The 24,115-nt window shown below is 42.3% G+C and overlaps 1 protein-coding gene across 2 annotated transcripts in view; it reads right to left on the reverse strand.

Moving 5' to 3' along the window:
* The window catches only part of egflam (EGF-like, fibronectin type III and laminin G domains), a gene marked incomplete at both ends in the record, with an annotated part of 149,530 nt that overhangs the window by 16,937 nt on the left and 108,478 nt on the right, over positions 1–24,115 (reverse strand). The window contains 11 exons of one of the 2 annotated variants that reach the window (XM_084325750.1): positions 3,665–3,845; positions 4,547–4,663; positions 5,846–5,957; positions 6,336–6,579; positions 7,622–7,747; positions 15,212–15,401; positions 16,198–16,342; positions 18,911–19,011; positions 19,264–19,364; positions 21,702–21,904; positions 23,403–23,641. In XM_084325750.1, coding sequence (XP_084181876.1) covers positions 3,665–3,845; positions 4,547–4,663; positions 5,846–5,957; positions 6,336–6,579; positions 7,622–7,747; positions 15,212–15,401; positions 16,198–16,342; positions 18,911–19,011; positions 19,264–19,364; positions 21,702–21,904; positions 23,403–23,641 — 1,759 coding nt within the window. Of the gene's footprint in view, positions 1–3,664; positions 3,846–4,546; positions 4,664–5,845; positions 5,958–6,335; positions 6,580–7,621; positions 7,748–15,211; positions 15,402–16,197; positions 16,343–18,910; positions 19,012–19,263; positions 19,365–21,701; positions 21,908–23,402; positions 23,642–24,115 lie in introns of both variants that reach the window. The other variant, XM_084325749.1, reaches the window with a different exon arrangement.

Genomic DNA, 24,115 nt, shown 5'->3' on the forward strand with positions numbered 1-24,115 from the left:
GGTTAACGTGATGGCTCGAGGCTCGTTCCAACCTGATGCGCAACCAAACAACAAGTGAGTCTAATGTACTGTTCTGTAGTTACTGAAACTGATTGAATATGGCAAGTCAAGATTCAAGAGGTTTATTATGACATACATGATACACATAAGTGCAGTGAGGTGACGTCTGATATGAGTGAGTGGCGCGATATATCTCTCTCTTTTTCTCTCTCTCCCTGTCTCTCTCTCTCTCTCTCTCTCTCTCTCTCTCTCTCTCTCTCTCTCTCTCTCTGTCTCTCATATAATAATTTTGTGCTTCACCAAGAAATTTGGTCAGCAGCCGCCACTGGATCCCACCACTTACTGTATAGTGTATTAAATGGTCTAGATCTGGTCTAAATCACATCTAATCAAAAATGTATCATTAGAAGGAGGATCCCTGGAACAAAGTCTTATCAAACGGGGGTCTATGATGGTCATACGTGGATCTGTTTTGGAGAACATGAAAACATTTTGGAACCAATACTCTATGACAAAATCGGGAAACAAAACCAGTATTCAACCCTGAATACATAGACAGAGTGACAGCTCCCACAGGGCAGGGTAATGTTAGGTGAAGGTTGTTCTAGAGAGTGACCCACAGGGCAGGGTGATGTCAGGTGAAGGTTGTTCTAGACAGAGTGACCCACAGGGCAGGGTGATGTTAGGTGAAAGTTCATATCCTTCTCACTAACTCTCATGCTTAACGGACAAGAAGGCCCTACAGAGAGTGGTGCGCTCAGCCGAGCGTACCACGGGTATTGCGCTACCTCCCCTGCAGGCTCTATACAACAAGAGGTGCAAATCCAGAGCCTGCAGGATAATGAAAGACCCCCACCACCCCAATAACAGCCTGTTCCAGCTGCTGAGGTCAGGCAGACGCCTGCGAACCCCAGCTACTAGGACGGAGAGGCTTAGGCTAAGCTTCTTCCCCCAGGCCATCAGAGCCTTGAACAATGAACATTGAGTGACACAGAAACTGAACTATCCACACACAAGCACACACAAGCACATACACGACACGCACGCTGAGCACGCTCACACACTAGCAGCCACTTTAACACTCATGCCGCACACACGCACACTTATGGCCAAGAGGAAAGGCCACTTTAAAGTAGTATAACATCAGGAACAGTGTATTGCACTACTAAAGCTACCTAGCATGTCCTATATGCTCTGTAAATACTAATGTACAGATACAGAGATGGCACACCATGTACCTGTTTATTGCACTGTTTTATTGGATTCTATTAATATGTTGTACCACTGTATTTTTATTGGATTCTATTATATGTTGTACCACTGTATTGCACATCGTCGCGGGCAAGACCAGCCGCATTTCATTGTATACCTGTATGCCGTGACAATTAAAACTCTTGACTTGACTTGACTTGAAAGGTCTTCACCCCAACTCAAACCGTCTCACTCAGACGCAACCTGCCCTCCCTATCCCCCTCCACCCTCTCCTCTGACATACTATCCGCTCTACCTTTGAGTGACACCTTCTCTGCTCTCTCCACAGAGATTGCAACCTCCACCCTCCTCTCAGCCCTTGCAACCTCCTTCGACAAGCTCTGTCCCCTCGTTGAGAAACCTGCCCGCCGTTCCCCACCCAGTCCATGGCTGACAGATCCAGTGAGAGAACAAAGACAGGTCCTGAGAGCGGCTGAGGGGAAGTATGTCTTGTTAACATTCTCCAAAACCATTACTAATGCCAAAGCTTCTTTCTTTCACCATAGGATCGAGGCCTCTGCCAAGAATCTTCGCAAACTGCATGCTACCATGTCCTCCCTCCTCACTCCCCCCCCACTCCCTCCTCCCTCATCTTTCTCTGCCGAAGACTTCGCGATCTTCTTTGAGGAAAAAGTGGAGAACATCCGCAGTTCCTTCTCCCAACCCCCACCCATTCCAAATGCTGAATCGAGAACCTCATCCTTCACTCTGTCATCTTTCTCTCCCATTACAGAAGCCGAGACCCTGACACTGGTAATGTCGAACCGTCCGACTACATGCCAGCTGGACCAGCTACCCTCCCCACTCCTCCAGACCATAGCACCAGACATCCTCCCATTCCTAACTGCAACCATCAACTCCTCACTCAACTCGGGGGTGGTCCCCACCTCCCTAAAACAAGCCAGAGTCTCCTTCCTTTCTAAAACACTTGAACGTGCTGTATCCAACCAACTTACTGTTTATCTCTTACAGAATGACCTCATAGACCCTAATCAGTCTGGCTTCCGGACTGGCCACTCCACAGAAACGGCCCTCATTGCGGTCACTAGCGGCCCTCGCAGAAATGTGAGTGGCTGGCTCTGCGCTGACATGGCTGACATCATACCTCAATGACCGCTCCTACCAAGTGTCATGGAGATGGACCCTGTCGGCCACCCGCCCCCTGCGGACGGGTGTCCCCCAGGGCTCGGTTCTAGGACCCCTTCTCTTCTCCCTCTACACTAAATCACTGGGTAACATTATCACATCTCATGGCTTCTCCTATCATTGTTATGCCGACGATACACAACTCTTCCTCTCCTTCCCTCCCTCAGATATCCACGTCTCTGAGCGGATCTCGGCCTGTCTGTCCGACATCTCCGTCTGGATGACGACCAACCACCTCAAACTGAACCTAAGCTAAACAGAATTGCTCCACCTGCCGGCCAAATCCTCCCCCCTGACCGACCTTTCCATCACAGTCGAGAATGCAGCTGTGACCGCGTCCCCGACCGCCAAGAACCTTGGTGTTGTCCTTGACGACCAGTTGAACTTCTCTGCTCATATTGCAGCGACAACCAGAACCTGCAGATTCCTCCTGAGCAACGTCAGAAGGATCCGCCCCTTCCTGACAAAAGAAGCCACCCAACTCCTCGTCCAATCAACAGTCATCTCCCGCCTCGACTACTGCAACACACTGCTCGCTGGCCTCCCGGCCACTGCCACTAAGCCTCTTCAACTCATTCAGAACGCAGCGGCCCGCCTGATCTCAAACCTACCGAAGTCGGCCCATGTCACCCCACTTCTTAGGGACCTGCACTGGCTCCCCATTGCTGCACGAATCCGCTTCAAGGCCCTCGACCTAGCATACCGTGCGGCAAAGGGAACCGCTCCCGCCTACCTCCGGTCAATGGTCTCTACACACCCTCAAGACCCCTACGCTCTGCATCTTCTGGCCGCCTCAGACCTACTCCTATCCAAGCTCCGGGAGGGTCATCAAAGAGAAGTCGCCTATTCTCAGTCCTTGCCCCACAATGGTGGAATGAACTACCCACCCCAGTTAGGACAGCCGAAACCCGTCCAATCTTTCGCCGTCGACTAAAGACGCACTTCTTCAACCATTATCTGAATAAAAAATAAAAAAGAGAAAAAAAATTAAATATCTAACCCTAACTAACCTTACTGTCATGCACTTGTCCTAATAAACTAACCTACACTGTAGCACTCAACACTTTGATGAACATTGTTACTCAGCTGATAGAGTTGTGCCCTTCCTGATGACTTGTCGTACAGAACTTGTAAGTTGCTTTGGATAAAAGTGTCAGCTAAATTACTAAATGTAAATGTAAGGTTGTCTAGAGAGAGTGACCCACAGGGCAGGGTGATATCAGGTGAAGGTTGTTCTAGGATGACCTCTACGTATGACCTAACTGACCTTTCTGACAGTGCCTGCCGTCGTATCCCAGGGAGCAGTCACACTCGTACCCGTCCCATTTGGGCCTGCATGTCCCGCCATTGGCACAGGGGCTGTCCACGCATGGATGGTCTGCATTCGCTACGTTAATCCCGCCGGCGGAACCCGACGTGATCGGGATGGTGCGGTCGTTTAGAACGAGCTGGGTGGGTCGACGTGAGAGAAAGAGAAGTGAAAGAATGACAAAAAGAGAATATACATATAATGTAAAAGCGTAAAAAATGAAGTCAATATAAAACTTGTCAAAGTGGACCTACATTAGTACAAATGTGTTTTAACCCGGCAAGCATCTGTGAGAACAGCTTTTGTTCATCAAAGAAAACTGAGGGTGATTTGTACAGATTTAAAAAGGGAGAATAGGGGGCGAGCTAAGTTCATTTCCTTCATCCCTTCAGGGGGAATTGTTTTATAATCTGTGCTAATGAGGGATATTCCCCACTTCCTCCCTCCTCAAATTACATTTTGATTACTACAGTGTTAAGATCCGTTTGTGAAACCCAGCCCAGTACGGACTCGGAACAGAACGTTCACTGGAAGTTCCTTGTGTGGATGTTTACATTTATTCTACGGATTTACTTGTATTTCTATTCCATTTGTTTTGTTTCTATTCAACAATCAGAATTGTAAGAATGTGGATAATGAGCAAAAGATGATTTATTTTCCCCCTGTTGACTCATCTAGAGTGTAATATAGAGATTTCACATTAAAATATGGATACTATATGAGGCAAAAGGAGCAGTCTGTTTTGAAGTTAAAGCAATGGCATCAGCAGATCCAAGACCAGCTCAGTCGTAATGCTCTAAGTTTACACACCTCTCTCCCCGCGTTGTTCTCATACTGTACCTTCTGTACGGTTCCGCTGAAGGGCCGCAGGATGCCTGCTGTGCTCTTGGTCTCATCATAGGCTGGCACTCCGCCGATATAGAGAGGAGAGCTGCATTTGATCTGGGTGAAGGCTCCCTGGGGAGAGCATTAGTCACAGAGCTCAGTCTACTTGTGTCAAACATTTGAAAAGTGTCTCAATGTCAATGTTAAGTGGGTTAATTAAGAGCGAAAACAACTGGTTTCCACATGCCAAAACATTTGCAATCACTTAGGGGCGAATTTACAAAGGGATTACGCAGCTTTTTCTGATGCAATGCCAGTGCAAATAGCCCCAAAACAAACCTTGCTATTCACAAAGCACTCTCAAAGGGTGAAATACCATGCTAACTGCGTTGCCATCATCGTTGCGTCTCTGTGCATCCGTGCTATTTCCGGGTATTTAAATGAGGTAATATGGGCGGGAAATGTTACCCTTTCTATGCAAATGAGCCTCATTGCAAAAACACTCCAATTCACAAAGATCGGCACTAATTGACACACGCAGTTAAAGTGACGTTATTATTTATTACAGAGAATTGGTGGTAACTAAGCGCATTTATAAGCATAATTGCCAGCGTAAGGTTAGGTAATAATCACAATAAAGATAATAGAACCCGCACACCATATGAGAATGCGGGTTCTATTCTCTTAACTAAACATTAAATACAACTGAATTTCTCACTCTAAAAATATCTGTCTGAAATTATTTTCACTGGCACACAGTGCCTACAGGTAACTGTCTTCAGCCAAAAGATTCAGCACCATGGACAGGTCTGCTGAAACTAATTTATTTTGGGATGACATGGCAAACCAAATTGGACGATTTGGTACCATCTGGGTGGGCAAATTCTAGATGTGATTTCTTTTTAATTATCCCTGCATCATCATCATCCCTAGTTTGTGTTTTCATATGATAGACATTTTGGTTGTGTAGCTTATTAGTGGTTTTATAGGAATAAAAAAGTCACATCTAGAATTTGCCTACCCAATTGGTACCAAAAAAAGTGTTTGGCCCAAGGACTAGAAGAGCTATGTATTGATTCGTCAGGACTTCCAATAAAATAAAATAAATGACATTCAAACTTCGCTTCTTCCTTGTCCTTATTCATATTCATCATAGGCTACTTTCATTTTGAGCTTTTATTTTCAGACTATTGGCTGGGCTCTATGATTTCCCTTCAGTGTTTCTCATTTTGGCAACTTGAGGATACTAGAATTTCAGCTGTTTCTGTAAGGGTGTAAAAAGCTTAAATAAACAAGTAATTTGTTTCATGTTACCTCAGCAATGCCCTCCATAGGATTCTGGTTGTCCACCTGCAGGATGCCGCTCTTGGCCGTGCGAGAAACCCTCAGCTCATGCCATGTGTCCATAGTGATCTGTTCCTCACTCCTACAGAACACAACAACACACACACAGCACAGGGAAGAGACTCACAAACTATACTAGTAACAGTAATGGCTTTCAATTCCATGATGAATAGAATAGAATGAATTGAATCAATTACATTTGCCAATTTCAAGTCAGTGAAGAATCTAAACAGCCCACTTTAAATTGACAAAGATTAAAAACAAATAATAATAATAATAATAATAATAATAATAATAATAATAATAATAATAATAATAATAATAATAATAATAATAATAATAATAATAATAATAATAATAATAATAATAATAATAATAATAATAATAATAATAATAATAATAATAATAATAATAATAATAATAATAATAATAATAATACATTAAAACTCATCAGCTGTACCTTATCGTAGCTCCTCCAGAGCCACAATCAAATCTTAATTCCACGTATCCGTCCACCAGGCTGATGGCCAGGAAGTCCCCGCTGCCGGCGTCCTCGCTGTACAGCAGCGTCCCGTGGGCCGCGGACGGCCTGAACGTCAGCTCAAACTCCATGAAGGACAGGTAGCTGTGGGACGACTGTGGCCAGGGGACCGCAGCGTACGACCGCACCGTCTCATTGAAGAGAGGCAGAGACAGCAGGAAACCTGCGATAATGAGGACGGGAGGATGGGAGGGCAGGGGGGGGGGGGGGATAAGGAGGGATGGGGGAGTTGGGGTAGAAGTGAAGGACGGGGGAGAAAGGAGGAGATAAAGAAAGTGAGGAAGAGGAAGAGAGAGGAGGGAAAGAAGGAGAGAGGGACAGGAGAGGAGGAGGAGGAGGTTGGGGAAAGAATGGAGAAAGGTGAGGGTGATGACGGTGAAAAAGCGGAGGAGGACATGAGGAGGTGGAGAAAGATGAGGAGGATGATGATGGTGAAAAAGAGGAGGAGGACATGAGGAGGTGGAGAGAGGAAGAGGAGGGTGATGGAAAATGTCTGCTTGTTATATTGTATGGAAACAGGTCTTGTGTGTAATCAACTATCTTGCTTGTGTAGGACAGAGTTGTGTTGACTAACTGTACACACATACATGTATAAGCATTGCTGGTCCCCGACTGTAATATGTAATGTTACGATACGCTTAGATACGTTTCACAGGCCGTCGAATGAATGCATAGTGAGATGATACTTGATCCTCCAATCGCAACTGTTGCTTTCCCCTCCTTTGTGATTGGAGGATCAGGAAAAGAGGGCAAGGTTTGCGATAGGTCAGTTCCACTTTTCTTCCTCAGATGCATTCTATAGTAACTGAACTTATTTGTCACTCACTCACCCCGAAATTGTTGAAAATGGTCCCAACATCAATGAAGATTCTGTCTGCTCTCTGGACATCATAAACAAATGTGAATTCTGAGTGATTTTTGACAAATTGGACCATTTCAACAACTTTGGGGTGAGTGTTTCATGTTTAGGTCATGCGTCTGAATTAAATGATACAATATGGTGTGGCATGAAGGATCTTACGTTCACCTCACTACCCATTCATTCGGCCGGCTATGATAGTGAGTATTACATATTACAGTCGAGGATGTACTGATCACCCTCTTCACAGACATAGACAGATGCCAGGTGTGTGTGTGTGTGTGTGTGTGCATCCACATGTGTGTGTGTATGTAGTTGTGTGTGGCACCCATAAACACTGACTCACTCTCTTCACAGAGCGCACCCCTGAAGCCCAGTGGGCACAGACAGATGTAGCCGTCGGCCTGGTTGGCATAGCAGACCCCTCCATTGGCACAGATGACAAGGTCACACACACTGTCACTGCACTCACCTAGCACAGAGAGACAAGAACACATACAGTACACACGCACACACACAGACAGGTTAGGACACAAATACAGAAAGATAGACAGACACACAATGTCACTGCACTCACCACTTTCACATTTGAGCATAAAACAAGCTTTAACCTCTAACAGCTCCCGATGAACAGGTTGGCACCTTGCATGGTTGCCTCCACCGTCGGTGTGTGAATGTATGAGTGAATGGGTGAATGTGAGGCATAAATTGTAAAGCGCTTTGGATAAAAGTGCTATATAAATGCAGTCCACTTCAGTGGCGTCGCGTGGGTAAAATAACAGGGGAAGCCAAAAAAAATTATTAAAAAAAAATATATATATATATTTTTATTAATTTTTTTTTTTTTTTTTTTTTTTTAAGTCAAGCAGTCATCATGTACACTACAGTATGGCTCGGCGGCCAGTCAAACTTTCTTTTTATTTATTTAACAGATTGCAGAATGGGTACAATACAGTACGGCTCAATACACACAATTGTATAAGGGGATGCAGACCAGGGCCCTGTTTCTTGTACCTGGTTCAACTAAGTCGATCAAGATGTCATTATCCAGCTTCAGTTAACCCGATGTTTGAAGCCGGGATTTTCCTGTTCCTCGAAGGTGGATTCAGTCTCGTTAACTCAAGCCAGACTTGCGACCCAGGCTAAATGCGCGCGGCCGCTTTAGGTGAAAAGCCAGCACGTATCGATGGCAGAGATCCTGATTCTCTAACGGCATTGATTGATTAATTGATTTAAGACTTTATTGACAGATTGCAATACGGCTCAATCGCCTCGCCGACAAGTTAAATGCGTTATCTATAGGCTAATTCTAAGTCCCTCATTACCTCAATCAATCAGATTATATTTCTTTAAACTTGCCTGCTGGATTGAATAATCAAATGAGATCTTGCTAGCGAAAATAATTAGTTAAACTGTTATACAGAATTACGATACGGCTCTCTTACCCATTGATTGATGTATAGTCGATCTTTAACTTATCTCCAATGTGGTCTAACGGGTTGTTCTTTTGACTTTCACGCAGACGACCGGGGTTCGAGACCCTGGCCTAGTCTTTTCCTTCTTTTTGCAATATAGGAATAATTCAATTTGGTGCACGTTGAGAGCTATATAAAGAATGACATCCTCAATGCATGTAGATTTATAATATTTTAACTTAAAACTATGCTACCTTTGCGTATAATCATTAATATTATATTCCAAAAATTTATATTGGAAAGACGGGGTTTCAAACCCCGGTCGCCGGGTTGCCAGGCTTGAGCACTACCGCTATGCCACTGTGCCAGATGGGATAAATTCATTGTTTATACATTAATGAACGAGAGACCCGTGTTTAGAATATTCTTTGTTTTGAATGAAGTTTTATCTCTTTATCCTCATTCATTAATGTGACGTCAACGGCTCATTCAATTTCTCAAATCCGTCAAACAGCGCATCTCATCAGACATCTTAATCCCAGTTACAATTAAAATAACCACATAATGTGTACATCGCACGAGCGAGCGCCACGGTATATATAACGTGCATTATTTAGGACAAAGTGAATTTAGTATCAGCATTTTGGGTCTATTTTACATTTCAAAAGCCCCCTCTGGAAGAATGGAGCACAAAAACGTAATTCAGAATGGTATAATGCAGATCGTAGACTGTGGGAATAATTTCAGGAAACGGGCTGTCACTTCTTTGCGGGGGCGTGGCGATGGTTCAGGCTAACTTGAACTTAAACTCTGCTTTCGACCAGGCTCAAACTTTTGGATCTGTTGTCATGGTGATTTGGAAAATCCAGGTACGGGGAACCGGAAAGTCCGGCTAACTCAGTTATCCAGTTAAAGTTATCCGGCTAACTCAGTTATCCAGGTACGAGGAACGGGGCCCAGAGAAAGACGTTTGTCTTGTTTACATCAGGGTCATTAATACTGCTGGAGCATTGGTTCATTTTTGGTCAGATTCTTCCTTGCACGATTTTGCGCGCCGTGTGGGAGCAAATTCGAGACACATATTCGGTTGCAAAAAGGTGTCCCACGGTCTCCTCTATGGCCGTGAATATTTTCACGCGGATCGGAATCACGGCGCGCCCGTGGGACACTTTTCCGTTTCGGCGAGTTTATTCCACGCTTGCGGCTTTCCTTTTCTAAGCATTTTCGGGTGTGAATGACATGTGAATGAGTAAAAGTTGCGGGACGCCCAGATGTTTCCACGATAGAAAGCTCGCGTGGATCCCATAATAGGCTCACTTAATACAGCGTTTTTAAAATCACGTGACATTTTCAGGGTCGCGAGCCGACCTTTTCCCCTCGTTTTCGATGATGGAAGTGATTTAGGAAAAGCTTCGGCACGCCGAGAGGTACCCGTGGATTTTATCTCGCGAGGATCGGGGCAATATTCGGCCCGTGGGAGCAGTCACGGGTTAATACAATGTTCAGAGTGCAGAGGGGAGGTGTGCAGAGGGGAGGCCACACTCAGGATTCTTCTCACAGCCCCGTTTTAAACTTTTAGGGTGTGGCAGTCAGCTCGAATCTGATTGGCTAGGATCAGATTTGGACTCTAGATACATGAATCACATGCTGGAAGCCTGGAGAAAGAGACCTACCCCCTGCCTCCTCTCCTCTATAGCTGCAGTGAGCATGTGAGTCTGACAGTGTGTTAGAGGGAGTGAGAAGGAGAAGAGGGAGACATTTAAAAAAAAATAAAAAATTATAACACAGATGCACAGATGAAAAAGAATGTAAACTATATTAAAAAATTATAATTTTTTTTTTTTTTCATATTTCATATTTGATATTAATTCATATTTTAATAGGGAGGCATGGCTTCCGTTGGCTTCCATAAGGATTCGCCACTGGTCCACTTAACCTGTTCCACCCCAGGTGAAAATCTGCATAAAATGTATACCTAGGTAAATGGAATATTGCTCCACTTCTACAAGGGCTATTTGCATATTCTTGGTATCTAGGAACATCTATGGACCTCAATGAATGTATTCTCAGTGTCAGAAATATTGTGTCTATTACTAGGCTTGCTTAAATTGTGATGAAACAAAGGAAAATATGAATTATGATTTTTCTTTTCATCTTTGACAGTGAATAAAACCATGATAATAATGACCAAACTTAAAAAACTGCCACTGAGCTCATTCAGTACCCTCTTGAGATCATGTGTACAAAATATCTAAGGAAATTAATAAAGGGAAGATGATCAAATTGAAGGTTCTGTATATACAGTACTGAATTCTCCCATCCGGACCAATGCAATTTGAAATATTATTATAGAATATATGCTTATACATTACCTTATTATAGCCAATTCGCACATTTATATATATATATACATATAGTATCTTTCAAATGGCCGAGTTCAATTTGGATATAGTATCACCAGGCGTGCATAATAACAGATACTGATATTTACTGTAATCGACTGTAATATTTTATTTCCCCCACAGTGTAACCATATTGAAACTAATTTCAGATCTAATTCTTCCTACATGTTAACAATAGTGTGGAGAAACTGACTGCGTTTCAATATTTGTCAAAAACGTTACCTTTTGTAGCTTATTATCGCGAATCATAACAATTATTGATATGATTCATTCAGAACGCTGAACTTTGAACCACCATAGTGGACCACAGGAAGTGTAGATTGGAGAAATTCCAACGCTGGCAGATAGCTAGCGATGTCCTCTGCAAAATGGCCGCAAAAAGATTCCAATTCCCATGGTTCAACATTTCCATATCCGGTTCCGGGTCAAAAAAACGAGTGCACATAAAAAACTTAAAATGATATAAATATACTTTTAACCTATTGCTAAACTATTGCCAACCTAACGTTTTACATTCTACATGTATTTGTGACATAGTAGTGATAATAATACTTGAAAACGGTTGATTTTAAAATCACAAATTATTTTCCATCTTCGTAAAAATATAATAATAATTTAATGAGGTCAAAAGGGGTCGGTACCGACCCTGTCGAGTGGAACAGTTAATGAATGCCATTTTACCTCCAACACTTTCAAAAACACAAAAGGCTGCAGGAAGCATAACCAAAATGTACTCTACATTTAAATGGGCAGAGGGTTTGGGATATGAATTTGGGTCAATTTGCATGATAGTGAACAGCAAAATACCCCTGTGTTGCTAGGCAATGAAAGCAGGACCTGCTGATGAGTCTATGGAATAATGCCTGTAATTAGATTTTCTAGGATTACACCTAGAAAAAGGAAAAGGTATATCTTGGCAGGCTGTTACAGTAGGAGAGGTCTATCTTGGCAGGCTGTTACAGTAGGAGAGGTCTATCTTGCCAGGCTGTTATAGTAGGAGAGGTCTATCTTGGCAGGCTGTTACAGTAGGAGAGGTCTATCTTGGCAGGCTGTTACAGTAGGAGAGGTCTATCTTGGCAGGCTGTTACAGTAGGAGAGGTCTATCTTGGCAGGCTGTTACAGTAGGAGAGGTCTATCTTGCCAGGCTGTTACAGTAGGAGAGGTCTATCTTGGCAGGCTGTTACAGTAGGAGAGGTCTATCTTGGCAGGCTGTTACAGTAGGAGAGGTCTATCTTGGCAGGCTGTTACAGTAGGAGAGGTCTATCTTGGCAGGCTGTTACAGTAGGAGAGGTCTGTCTTGGCAGGCTGTTACAGTAGGAGAGGTCTATCTTGGCAGGCTGTTACAGTAGGAGAGGTCTATCTTGGCAGGCTGTTACAGTAGGAGAGGTCTATCTTGGCAGGCTGTTACAGTAGGAGAGGTCTATCTTGGCAGGCTGTTACAGTAGGAGAGGTCTATCTTGGCAGGCTGTTACAGTAGGAGAGGTCTATCTTGGCAGGCTGTTACAGTAGGAGAGGTCTATCTTGGCAGGCTGTTACAGTAGGAGAGGTCTATCTTGGCAGGCTGGGGTCTCTTCATCCTATAAACCTGCCTGTTAGGAGAGGTCTAGCCTGATCAGCATCAGAGAAGATTCCGAACTGCAATGCAATGGTGTACACAATGGTTAGTCTGCGATTGCTGAGAAATAAACTCTTTGAGCTAGTTCATAGCAGTGTTTTTTTCTTCTTTTTTGACTGGGTCAAGAACAACTTTTAAAAGAAGGACTTTTAACTGCCTTGCTGTGTTTTTATGATCTGTAAGGTGGCCATGGGTATCATGAAAGGCGCCACCAAATAAAATGTATTATTATTATTATTATTATTATTATTATTATTATTATTATTATTATTATTATTATTATTATTATTATTATTATTATTATTATTATTATTATTATTATTATTATTATTATTATTATTATTATTATTATTATTATTATTATTATTATTATTATTATTATTATTATTATTATTATTATTATTATTATTATTATTATTATTATTATTATTATTATTATTATTATTATTATTATTATTATTATTATTATTATTATTATTATTATTATTATTATTATTATTATTATTATTATTATTATTATTATTATTATTATTATTATTATTATTATTATTATTATTATTATTATTATTATTATTATTATTATTATTATTAAGTTGGTTCAAAGGAAGATGCAAATGTTCATGAAAAAGAAATTATATTTGGCAGATGATGTTTCTTGTTTTGTTTAGTCTTTTTTAACAGAAAATATCATTTGTGTTTTAGTGTCATATCATTCTCATGTCCTGGCCATATACCACAGGCTGAATACAATTGTGTGGACAATAGTTTAATAGACCTTTTAAACTACATATTGCATCTTCTATGAATAATGATCTGCAGTATATATAAATGAACCTTTGAAGAACTATATCAATCCTTTAGACAATCCTTTGGACAGCCCATGTACTTGCAGTTGTGATGTTAATCTAAATCACTTGGTGTGTGAATGTGATATATGACCAGAAAGTACTTAACCTCTACTGTCTTAAAATATGAATGAACACAACAATCTAACATACCATCTTTAGACAATAACGTTTGAAAAAGGTTCCTCTGAAAAGGTATATAAAAAGACTTATATAGAGAGTATTACACAGTTGATACCTCCTCAAGGCCCTGCAGTGCCTCTCCCTAGTGCTGTCAAATGACATTACAATAGACTGGGCTTATTGAACTGTACAGCAGACACTGATCAATATAATGTCTGGCTGATGACCTACTGGGCTGTACAGTAATCGGTACTGTAAATCTACAGTTTCCCTGCCTGGAGACCCATGGTTCTCTATCTTTTCCACCTTCAGTCATATAGCATTTTCACATTCATCTCACAACCATCCAAAATCATGTTGTGGCCCCCTGGGGACATGTTGTGGCCCCAGAGGGTGGAACCCACTACTGATGGAACCTGTGGTGGAATCGGTGCTTTCCGTTCTTCTCCTGTTTTGCTGTTATTTTTCTGCAACCCAGATAATAATAATTGTCTGGGCATTATGTAGACTTACTTACAGTAACAGTCAAAACCGTGATGTACCCTGTTTTGAGGCTATAACATTTCTAGCCCACACTTTCTTCATCGTACCATACACCACAAGGACTTTAGAGGAGGGCTATAGCTACAGAACATTAGCCAGTGGCCTTAAATACTAATTCCTTTGGAACTATTTGGGGAGCTGCTGTAATGTTTCAGTGAACCATCAGGATATCCATGGAGATCTCATTGATTGATTGATTAAAAATGTTATTAACAGATTGCAGAATGGGTACAATACAGTATGGCTCAATACACACAATTGTTAAGGGGATGCAGACCAGAGAAAGACTTTCGTCTTGTTTACATCAGGGTCCCCCATTTTCAATTCATGATAACATTTATGACATACACAACATACAGATACAGTACTGTTACATCCAGACATTTATGACATACAAGATATACAAATATACAGTACTGTTTATTTACAGACAGCGTTTCTAAAAGAGAATATATACATTTGAGGGGGAGGAAACTGTATGGTGGGGGGGGTTTGGACATTTACCGGGCCAGTTTCGAATTTCAGCCTCCCGTAGGTGCTCTTTTAGAGCGGTTTTGAAGGTCGGTAGGGATTCACATTATTTTTACGGCTGTGGGTAGGGCGTTCCACATTGATGTGGCATAATTGCGAAACGTGTTTAGTCCCTTGTTTGAGCCGAATCTGGGTTGAACATGATTTGTGGAACTCCCTCTGGTGGTGTGGTCGTGGTATTCACTGACCTTTGGGAAGTATCTCGACATGTACAACTGAGTTTAATCCATTTATTTGAAACTAGTCCAAAAAGTATAAAGCTAGCTGTAATGTGATGAACACACACACCCATTATACACACACACACACACACACACACACACACACACACACACACACACACACACACACACACACACACACACACACACACACACACACACACACACACACACACACACACACACACACACACACACACACACACACACACACACACACACACACACACACCAACCTCACCTATATCGGCCCCACTCAGTGCTCTGCCTAGTGGCCAGGCTCTCATGTCTGTTGCCTTGTTGTTGATGGTCAGACTCTGGAAACACCCCACAAAGCCTCGATTGGCTCCTGTGGCCCTGACCAGCCAATAGGCACTGGGGGCCCCGCCCACATACAGCGGTGAGCGGAAAGTGATTTTAGTGTACTGGCCCTACGAGAAATAAAAAAAACAGAGAAAACACATTAGTGTACTACATTGTTTACCTGGTATTACTATTTCCCTAGCTAGTGCACAGTGGAGAACAACAGGAAAGGCATCTTACAGAGCTATGTTTGTTGACCCTGTCATCCTGGGTGGAAATACAACATTTAATTTAAGTCCCTTCCTGGTCATTGCACTGCCCTACTGTCGGTCTGCGGAGGGTGTAGACTATCACATGCCTCCTCCAATATACGCTTCCTTTCACCTGACAGCGAGGAGTTTCACTGGGAGAATGTACTGTCTATATTTCTCCTATATTATTGATACCTCTGCTAACTCGTTGCCACACTCCTACGCAAAGCTGTCTCTATGGCTGTACGTCACTGCCTGCTACACACCCTTACACCTTAATCCAGAAAGCCAGCACAATGAATGGAAGTGGACATGACCGGTCATGTCCGCTTTCCATTCATTGTGCTAAGCTAAGGCTAACATGCAGCCAGATAGCTTTCTACTGAACGCATAGAGAGGAAACTAGTATCTATCTTATTGTCTCTCTCTTGACATGGAAGTGATCTGCTTGGGAATGCAAATTCAAAGAGTTCTGACATTGACACTACCTCTCGTGTCATCTGTGTGTGTGTGTGTGTGTGTGTGTGTGTGTGTGTGTGTGTGTGTGTGTGTGTGTGTGTGTGTGTGTGTGTGTGTGTGTGTGTGTGTGTGTGTGTGTGTGTGTGTGTGTGTGTGTGTGTGTGTGTGTGTGTGTGTGTGTGTGTGTGTGTGTGTGTGTGTAAACAGCTCCCACCTGTGAGCGTCCTGATATGGGCGTGTCGTTGTCCATGCGGAGCCAGCCACTCATGCCGTCTCTGAAGACAGTGACCGTGTGCCACTGGCCGAGGACAATACGACTCTCGCTCACTATCTGGGCAGCTCCGGTGCCGCAGTTAAACCTGGGAGTACAGAACATATTATGCCAATTACTACTTTGACTTTAACATGTAGCATTACTGTGGTATCACCAGCTCTTCCTTTCCGTTTACACAAGCATTCATTCTTTATTTATTTCTTTATTTTCTTTATTTCCACACATACATTTTGATCTATTTTGGCTTTTGGGCCCTGTTTTATTTTTCATTTATATTAAAGGGGAACTATTTTACTATTTCTTTCACTATTTGGGCACTTTTACACAATTCCTGTGAGTCTATGGAACACCTCTGTACGTTTTTTTTTTCAAAAAAATTCATTGTTTTATATTTCGAATGAAGTACTCAAAAACAGCATTTTTCTACCTCAAGATCTTAAGCCGTTTTGAGCACCTAAACCACGGTGGGGCCTGATGCTACAGTACACAGCCACATTATCATGCAGCTGAGTCTCTCTGACATCACAGATCAGCACATTTTCAGATGACTCAGTTCAGTGAGGGTGAATATTGTGAGAGGAGAATTGGAAGAATGCGCCAATATGAGAATTAGAGACATAGATCATATTAATATAAGTCCACATAGCTAGGAAACAATGCTAAACACTGAAAAAGGCCATTTATAAGATAATTCCCCTTTAACAATATAATATAATTTTTTGGTAATTGTCAGGCTCAACTTTATACAGATGACACAATCATTTATTGTATCACTGATTCTGTACAACAGGCCAGTGAGAACCTGCAACTCTCTTTTAATATCCTTTAATATATACTAAATGTATCTTAAATTGGTACTCAATGCAAATACATCTAAATATATACTGTTCTCTAGAGACAAAAACATTGGTCTCAACATTTCCGCTGTGAATGGGTCTGATATTGAAAGAGTTACACAGTACAAATATTTTGAAATATTCTCTATGAGAATTTGAAATACCATGTAGATACCCTTGTTACATAACCTCTATGTAAGCTGCGGCAAAATAATATATTGTATTGGAACAGAGCCAACATCCCAATGATTAATAGAGGGTTATTAAAGTATTTTTTCTATCTGTCTTAGATTATGGAGATAGCATCTATGGTGTGCTGCTTCTTCTTTTCTTAAACCTTTAGAATCTGTACCATTCTGGCCTCAGGTATTTGTTTGTATACAAGACCATTATTGGTGATCTTCCATCTTATACGGGAGACTGCAATTCAACACTGGCCCCTGTAAATATCCTAACCCAACCCCCTCCAATGTACAGTCATTTACCTAGTATGGTTTTGTCAATAGTCCAATGTACAATTTTGTTTGTTTGTACAGAGTCTCCCCCCCCTCAATGTACAGTTTTGCTTGTTTATACAGTGTGCCCCCCCCCCCCCCAACCACCTCCAATGTAAATTACCCAGTATGGTTGTCAATATCCCAGTGTACCCAACCCCCCCCACCCAACCTCCTCCAATGTACAGTTTCTACGTCAAATGTATATACTCCCTTTTCTTGACTCCTTCTGTATCACAAACAGTACTGTATTTGCAAATCTGGTATGTCATAAATGTATAGATGTAGCAGTACTGACTATCTGTATGTCATGTATGTCATATATGTCCTGATGAATTGAAAATGGGGGACCCTGATGTAAACAAGACGAAAGTCTTTCTCTGGTCTGCATCCCCTTAACAATTGTGTGTATTGAGCTGTACTGTATTGTACCCATTCTGCAATCTGTTAATAAAGTTTTCAATCAATCAATCAATCAATATCTCCACACTGTTGAACCTGTCCTGTGGATTTTTACCATACTCATTACAGTGACCGGCTTGTATTTGGTACCTAAAGTACACTGAACTTGGGAAGTCCACATTTAGCTATTCTACCCCCAACACATGGAACATCTTACCATTTCCATATTTGGATCAAATAACAAACTCAGCAAGGCCAACGGCTTCTCTGTTACAGTGGGTGACAATATTGTCACAAGGAAAAATGAAATTACCTACCTGGGTTCCATCCTAGAGGCAAATCTTTCCTGTGACAAAATGGCAACCAATGTAATCAAAAAAGTCAACCAACGAACAAGATTATTGTACCGGATCTCCTCTCTGCCGGTAATTTAAGAATACCCTGAAGACTCTAACAGGAGCACTCATACAAGGGTACTACGACTATGCTTGCACCTCATGGTACCAAAGCACCTCAAAAGCCCTAAAAACAAGACTAAAAACATTTCCTAGTGAATTGCACGACCAACACATAACATAGCTGGACTATGGGGACACCACGGGCACTCTGGGTTGGTGCCAGGGCATATTTTGGCCAATTTCTCATTTGAATAGTGCAATCGGTGTATGGCTTTGAATTGGATGAGACCATGTCTTATCTTCATCTTCCTCTGCAGTGTTTAAAATTAAGCAAACTTGCCATCTGAAAATCTGCTTTGAATGTTTTGAATATATTCACTGTATACCGTTTTGAAGTCTGAAGGCTAAAAACTTGCATTTTCTCTCTGAGCTTTTGGGAACATGTGATGACAACATTGAAGATGAGAGGAAGAAGAGGCCAGAGACAGATCCTCAGTGGACATGCGGCCTCTCACTCACCCACCTGTAGTGCAGCTTGCCTCGTACCAGCGACAGAGAGGTGAAGTCTCCTCTACCCTGTTCATTCTCCCCACAGTACAGGAGCAAGCCATCCTCCGAGTCTGCCTGTAACACACACACACACACACAGTAGGAGAGTGAAGAGGGAGAGGGAGAGAGGGAGAGGGAGAGGGAGAGGGAGAGAGAGAGAGAGAGAGAGAGAGAGAGAGAGAGAGAGAGAGAGAGAGAGAGAGAGAGAGAGAGATTCCAAAGACCAAACAACTAGTATATATTTCTGAAATTCGGGAAGCATGATGAAAATAACCTCTTCCTGTGGACCTATCCTGAAGTGACGTTGGTTATGTGAGACTGCAGTACCTTGAACTCCACAATGATCTGAAAGGTCTGGTAGGAGTTCTTCAGGGGTTCAAAGGTCACGTGGGAGTAGCCATAGAACCTGGGGAAGTTCACAGACACTCCTAAGAACAAGAAAAAATTATAATAATAATAAGCAACAGTAATTACATGGGAAAGATGTTAATGACTTATAAAGAAATACAAATAAATAAATAAATAATACAAAGGAAAGGTTTGCTGTAATCTTAAACGCCACCCTCTATTCTTGATCCTCCAATCACTGATTGTGATTGGAGGATCAAGAAAGATAGTTCAATTGCAGTCATGAGGGTGTGGCTCAACGAACCAGAGGAAATCTTTTGAAAGACTGTTAAAGTTAGAGGTTATATATGATTGCTAGTAACTGTCTAACTATGCATAACTGTTTCCACTAGAGGGCGCTATAGGCGGAGCCGCTAATGCTACCGCCAGGTGGAGGGTATTTAAGGAGATGTCTCCTCCCCCTCTATCTCTTCCCACCTGCCTCTCACGGAGAGGAGAACTCATGTGCTGCTGTGTGCAATTGTAACTAATAAACCATGCCGTTTAAAGGCTGAAGGGAGAAACCATGTCTCATGAACATATTATTGTCGCCCCATAGCCAGACTCTGTCAACAAAGACCTCAGCACTACATGTATGTAACATGTACTATGTTTGTCATAGGTTTGCCACATATCCCAGTGGGATTTGATGGCTTTAGACCAAGTGAACCTTACTGATGACTGATGAGTGTAATAGTCTAATCAATGAGTTCATAATACAGTGACATAGAACACATAATAGAATAGATGTAAATATGAGGCAATCCTCTCAGAGGAGCTTGTAGAGGACTGGAGGAGGGAGGGAGACAAGACAGAGAGATAAATGTAAGAGAGACGGGCAGACCGACAGACTGACAAGCAGACAGACAGTACAGACAGAGTGGACCGAGCGACAGACAGACAGACAGACAGACAGACAGACAGACAGACAGACAGACAGACAGACAGACAGACAGACAGACAGACAGACAGACAGACAGACAGACAGACAGACAGACAGACAGACAGACAGACAGACAGACAGACAGACAGACAGACAGACAGACAGTACACAGTGGACAGACAGACAGACAGACAGACAGACAGACAGACAGACAGACAGACAGACAGACAGACAGACAGACAGACAGACAGACAGACAGACAGACAGACAGACAGACAGACAGACAGACAGACAGACAGACAGACAGACAGACAGTACAGACAGACAGACAGACAGACAGACAGACAGACAGACAGACAGACAGACAGACAGACAGACAGACAGACAGACAGACAGACAGACAGACAGACAGACAGACAGACAGACAGACAGACAGACAGACAGACAGACAGACAGACAGACAGACAGACAGACAGACAGACAGACAGACAGACAGACAGACAGACAAACAGACAGACAGACAGACAGTACAGAGTGGAGACAGACAGACAGGCAGATCATCTCAAAAAGGACACTGAGCTAAAGACCATCCCTGTTCTCAAGAGTATTGACTCTGTTTTATAGTAATGAACCATTATTGAGAGTTAAACCTTCCTCCCTCAGGAGACCAGTTATACACTGTATAAAGTCACCACAATGACAAGGCATGGTTTTTGGGACACAACATTCCAATTTTTAAAACCCAACTTGCTAATCCTAAATGACCGGCTGTTGCAGAGGACGCACTGACGCTGGTGACGTCGGGTGACCTGATCTGCAATGCTGAGCTAGCGATATTTCCTTTATTTTTATTTTATTTATTTATATGTATATAAAAAATATATATTACATTCTACTGTAAATCCCCTGCCTTATCAGAGAGATACATATATATTAGAAGGTGAACCACAGATGAAGCATTATATCATTAATAGTCCTGTTAATTTTCCTATAGCTGTGGCTATAAGACTGGAGACTGGAGAGCAGCTGGAACACATGTCCCCCGTGACGTGAGAGAGGTCTGTTCAAGTGCATGGTTGTGTTCATGCATTCAAACAGACGCACACTCACAGACAGGGAGTCAAGTGCAGATCTTAAAGTCCCTGACCACATAATCTGTTATAAAACCAATCAACACAACTAAATACAAACTACAACTTCTTCTGACCTTGATGGAAAAATCACCGCATATGAGTGTGATAGTATGATTACTGTAAATGCCAATAAAACTCTCTCTTTCTCTCTCTCTCTCTCTCTCTCTCTCTCTCTCTCTCTCTCTCTCTCTCTCTCTCTCTCTCTCTCTCTCTCTCTCTCTCTCTCCCTCTCTATCTCTCTCTCTCTCTCTCTCCCCCCCCCTCTCTCTCTCTCTCTCTCTCTCTCTCTCTCTCTCTCTCTCTCTCTCTCTCTCTCTCTCTCTCTCTCTCTCTCTCTCTCTCTCTCTCTCTCTCTCTCTCACCCTCAGAGCAGGTGTCTCCTTGTCGCCCCAGGTTACAGTGGCAGCGGGACCCTCCGTTGTCGTACTCGCTGAGACAGAAGCTGTCGGGGGGGCACACGGTGTCGTCACAGGACAGGTCGTAAACGCGAGGCACATCGCCCCTCCAGGCCGTCATGGTCGGGGGAGGGGTCGGGGGAGGGGGGGTAGAGGGGACCACGGAGGTGCTGCTGGGGGAAGAAAACAAAGTGAGTTTGACAACCTGTTGTTGCCTGTTTCACTCAATACTATATTGATGTGTATTATATTATTCTACCAACACTATATTGATGTGTATTATATTATTCTACCAACACTATATTGATGTGTATTATATTATTCTACCAACACTATATTGATGTGTATTATATTATGCGAATACCAACACTATATTGATGTGTATTATGATGATTTAAAAAAAAAAAAAAAAAAAAAAAAAATCTTTTTTTTGTGCAGTCAGGCCACTGAACTTAGAAGCAGGCCAACTTAGAAGCACTGAACTAGTTGCAGCAGCTCAATAGTTAGAGATAACCTAGGTGGGGAACAACCAGGAGATCACTGCAACTCACACAAGTTGGAGAACTATCTCTCTCTCTCTCTCTCTCTCTCTCTCTCTCTCTCTCTCTCTCTCTCTCTCTCTCTCTCTCTCTCTCTTGCTCTCACACACACACACACAAAAGGAGCCGCATGTGATTGGTGGAGGCGGGACCCTTACAAAAAACTGTTGTTGCTAATCATTGACACATGCTAGCCTGTAATAATCCCCCCCAGAAAAATCTACTTTGCATTTGATATATTGCAAATATATGCCATCACACACACTGGCATTTAAAGGGTTAGAATTATTAAATTAATATGTGGTGTTATGATCAGGGCTGAAGTTGAATAAAAGATTGTATTATTTTCAATCTGACATTACAAAAAAACTGAAAATCCATCAAAATCAGTGTTGTTGCTAATCATACATATGCTAGCCTGTTTTTTAACAATAATTTGTGATGCCATCACAAACACTGGCATTTAAAGGGTACAAATAAAAAAATGCCTGCACCAGAATGCAGGAAATGAAGTCTTTGTAACAAGAAATGTCCTGGTGGGGGACCCCCAGACCCCCTGCTTAAAAAGTGGCCTGACTGGGGCTATGTTTTGCACTATATTTCCTGGCCTGAATGATTTCCCCAGTCCGGCCCTGGTTAAAAGCCTCCAATGCTTATTAGTGTGTGTGCGTTTGAACGTGTGCATGTTTCAACCATACATTTCCATTTATAAAAAATAAATAAAAATTAAACTATTATTATTATATATTTTTTTACCTCCTATAATAGTGGGGGTCGCGGCTCTCTGACCCCGTTATTTTTGGGTCGCGGCCTGAAAAGTTTGGGAACCCCTGTATTATATTATACTAATACCAACACCATATTGATGTGTATTATTATATAATTCTAATACCAACACTAGTCCAGGGGAAGGGAGGGTTTCATACACACACACACACACACACACACACACACACACACACACACACACACACACACACACACACACACACACACACACACACACACACACACACACACACACACACACACGCACACACACACACACACACACACACACACACACACAGACACACACACACACACATTGATAAACCATTCATAGACTGATCAAAAAGTGCTACCCTACCTTGTGGTGGTTATCATAGTATCAGGGAGGACCCTCTGCTTAGAGGTGGGTGAGAAGACAAAATCTAGCAGATCAGGGAAGATGGTGGAGGAGGGGGTGGAGGAAGGTGGGGTGAGGGTGGTGTTGGGAGGAGCGACGGTGTTCATGCGGTAGACGACGTTCCGACCAGATGGCGGTCCAGAGCGGGAACGGAGCTGGGATTTGCGGTTGTCTTCATTGATGCCTGGGAACGGCTTCAGCTGGGAGAGGATGGAGGATGACATTAGAGGATGAATGGAGGACGTGAGAGATGTGGGAATGAAGGACAGCCAAATTGTGTAAAAGATGACTAGTGATACTACAACCCATACCATTATACTACAACCCATACCATTATACTACAACCCATACCCTTAAACTACAACCCATACCATTATACAACAACCCATACCCTTAAACTACAACCCATACCATTATACAACAACCCATACCCTTAAACTACAACCCATACCCAATTTGTACCCAAATTTGTTTTCTTCTCTTGTGTCTCACTGTTCAAGAAAATGTACCAATTAATTTAATTAATGCTTGGCAATAATGTCTCTAACACTCTGTATGTGAAGAAACATTACAGTAATTCAATTACGTAATTGCTTTTCTGTGAGATTTGAGAGTAGGGGGCGAGACTAGGGGCATTACTAGTTTCAAGTTTCTTTAATAGTTGTCATACAGAA

This window comes from Notolepis coatsorum, assembly GCF_963971535.1.
Source record: "Notolepis coatsorum genome assembly, chromosome: 1".
Taxonomy (NCBI): Eukaryota; Metazoa; Chordata; class Actinopteri; order Aulopiformes; family Paralepididae; genus Notolepis; species Notolepis coatsorum.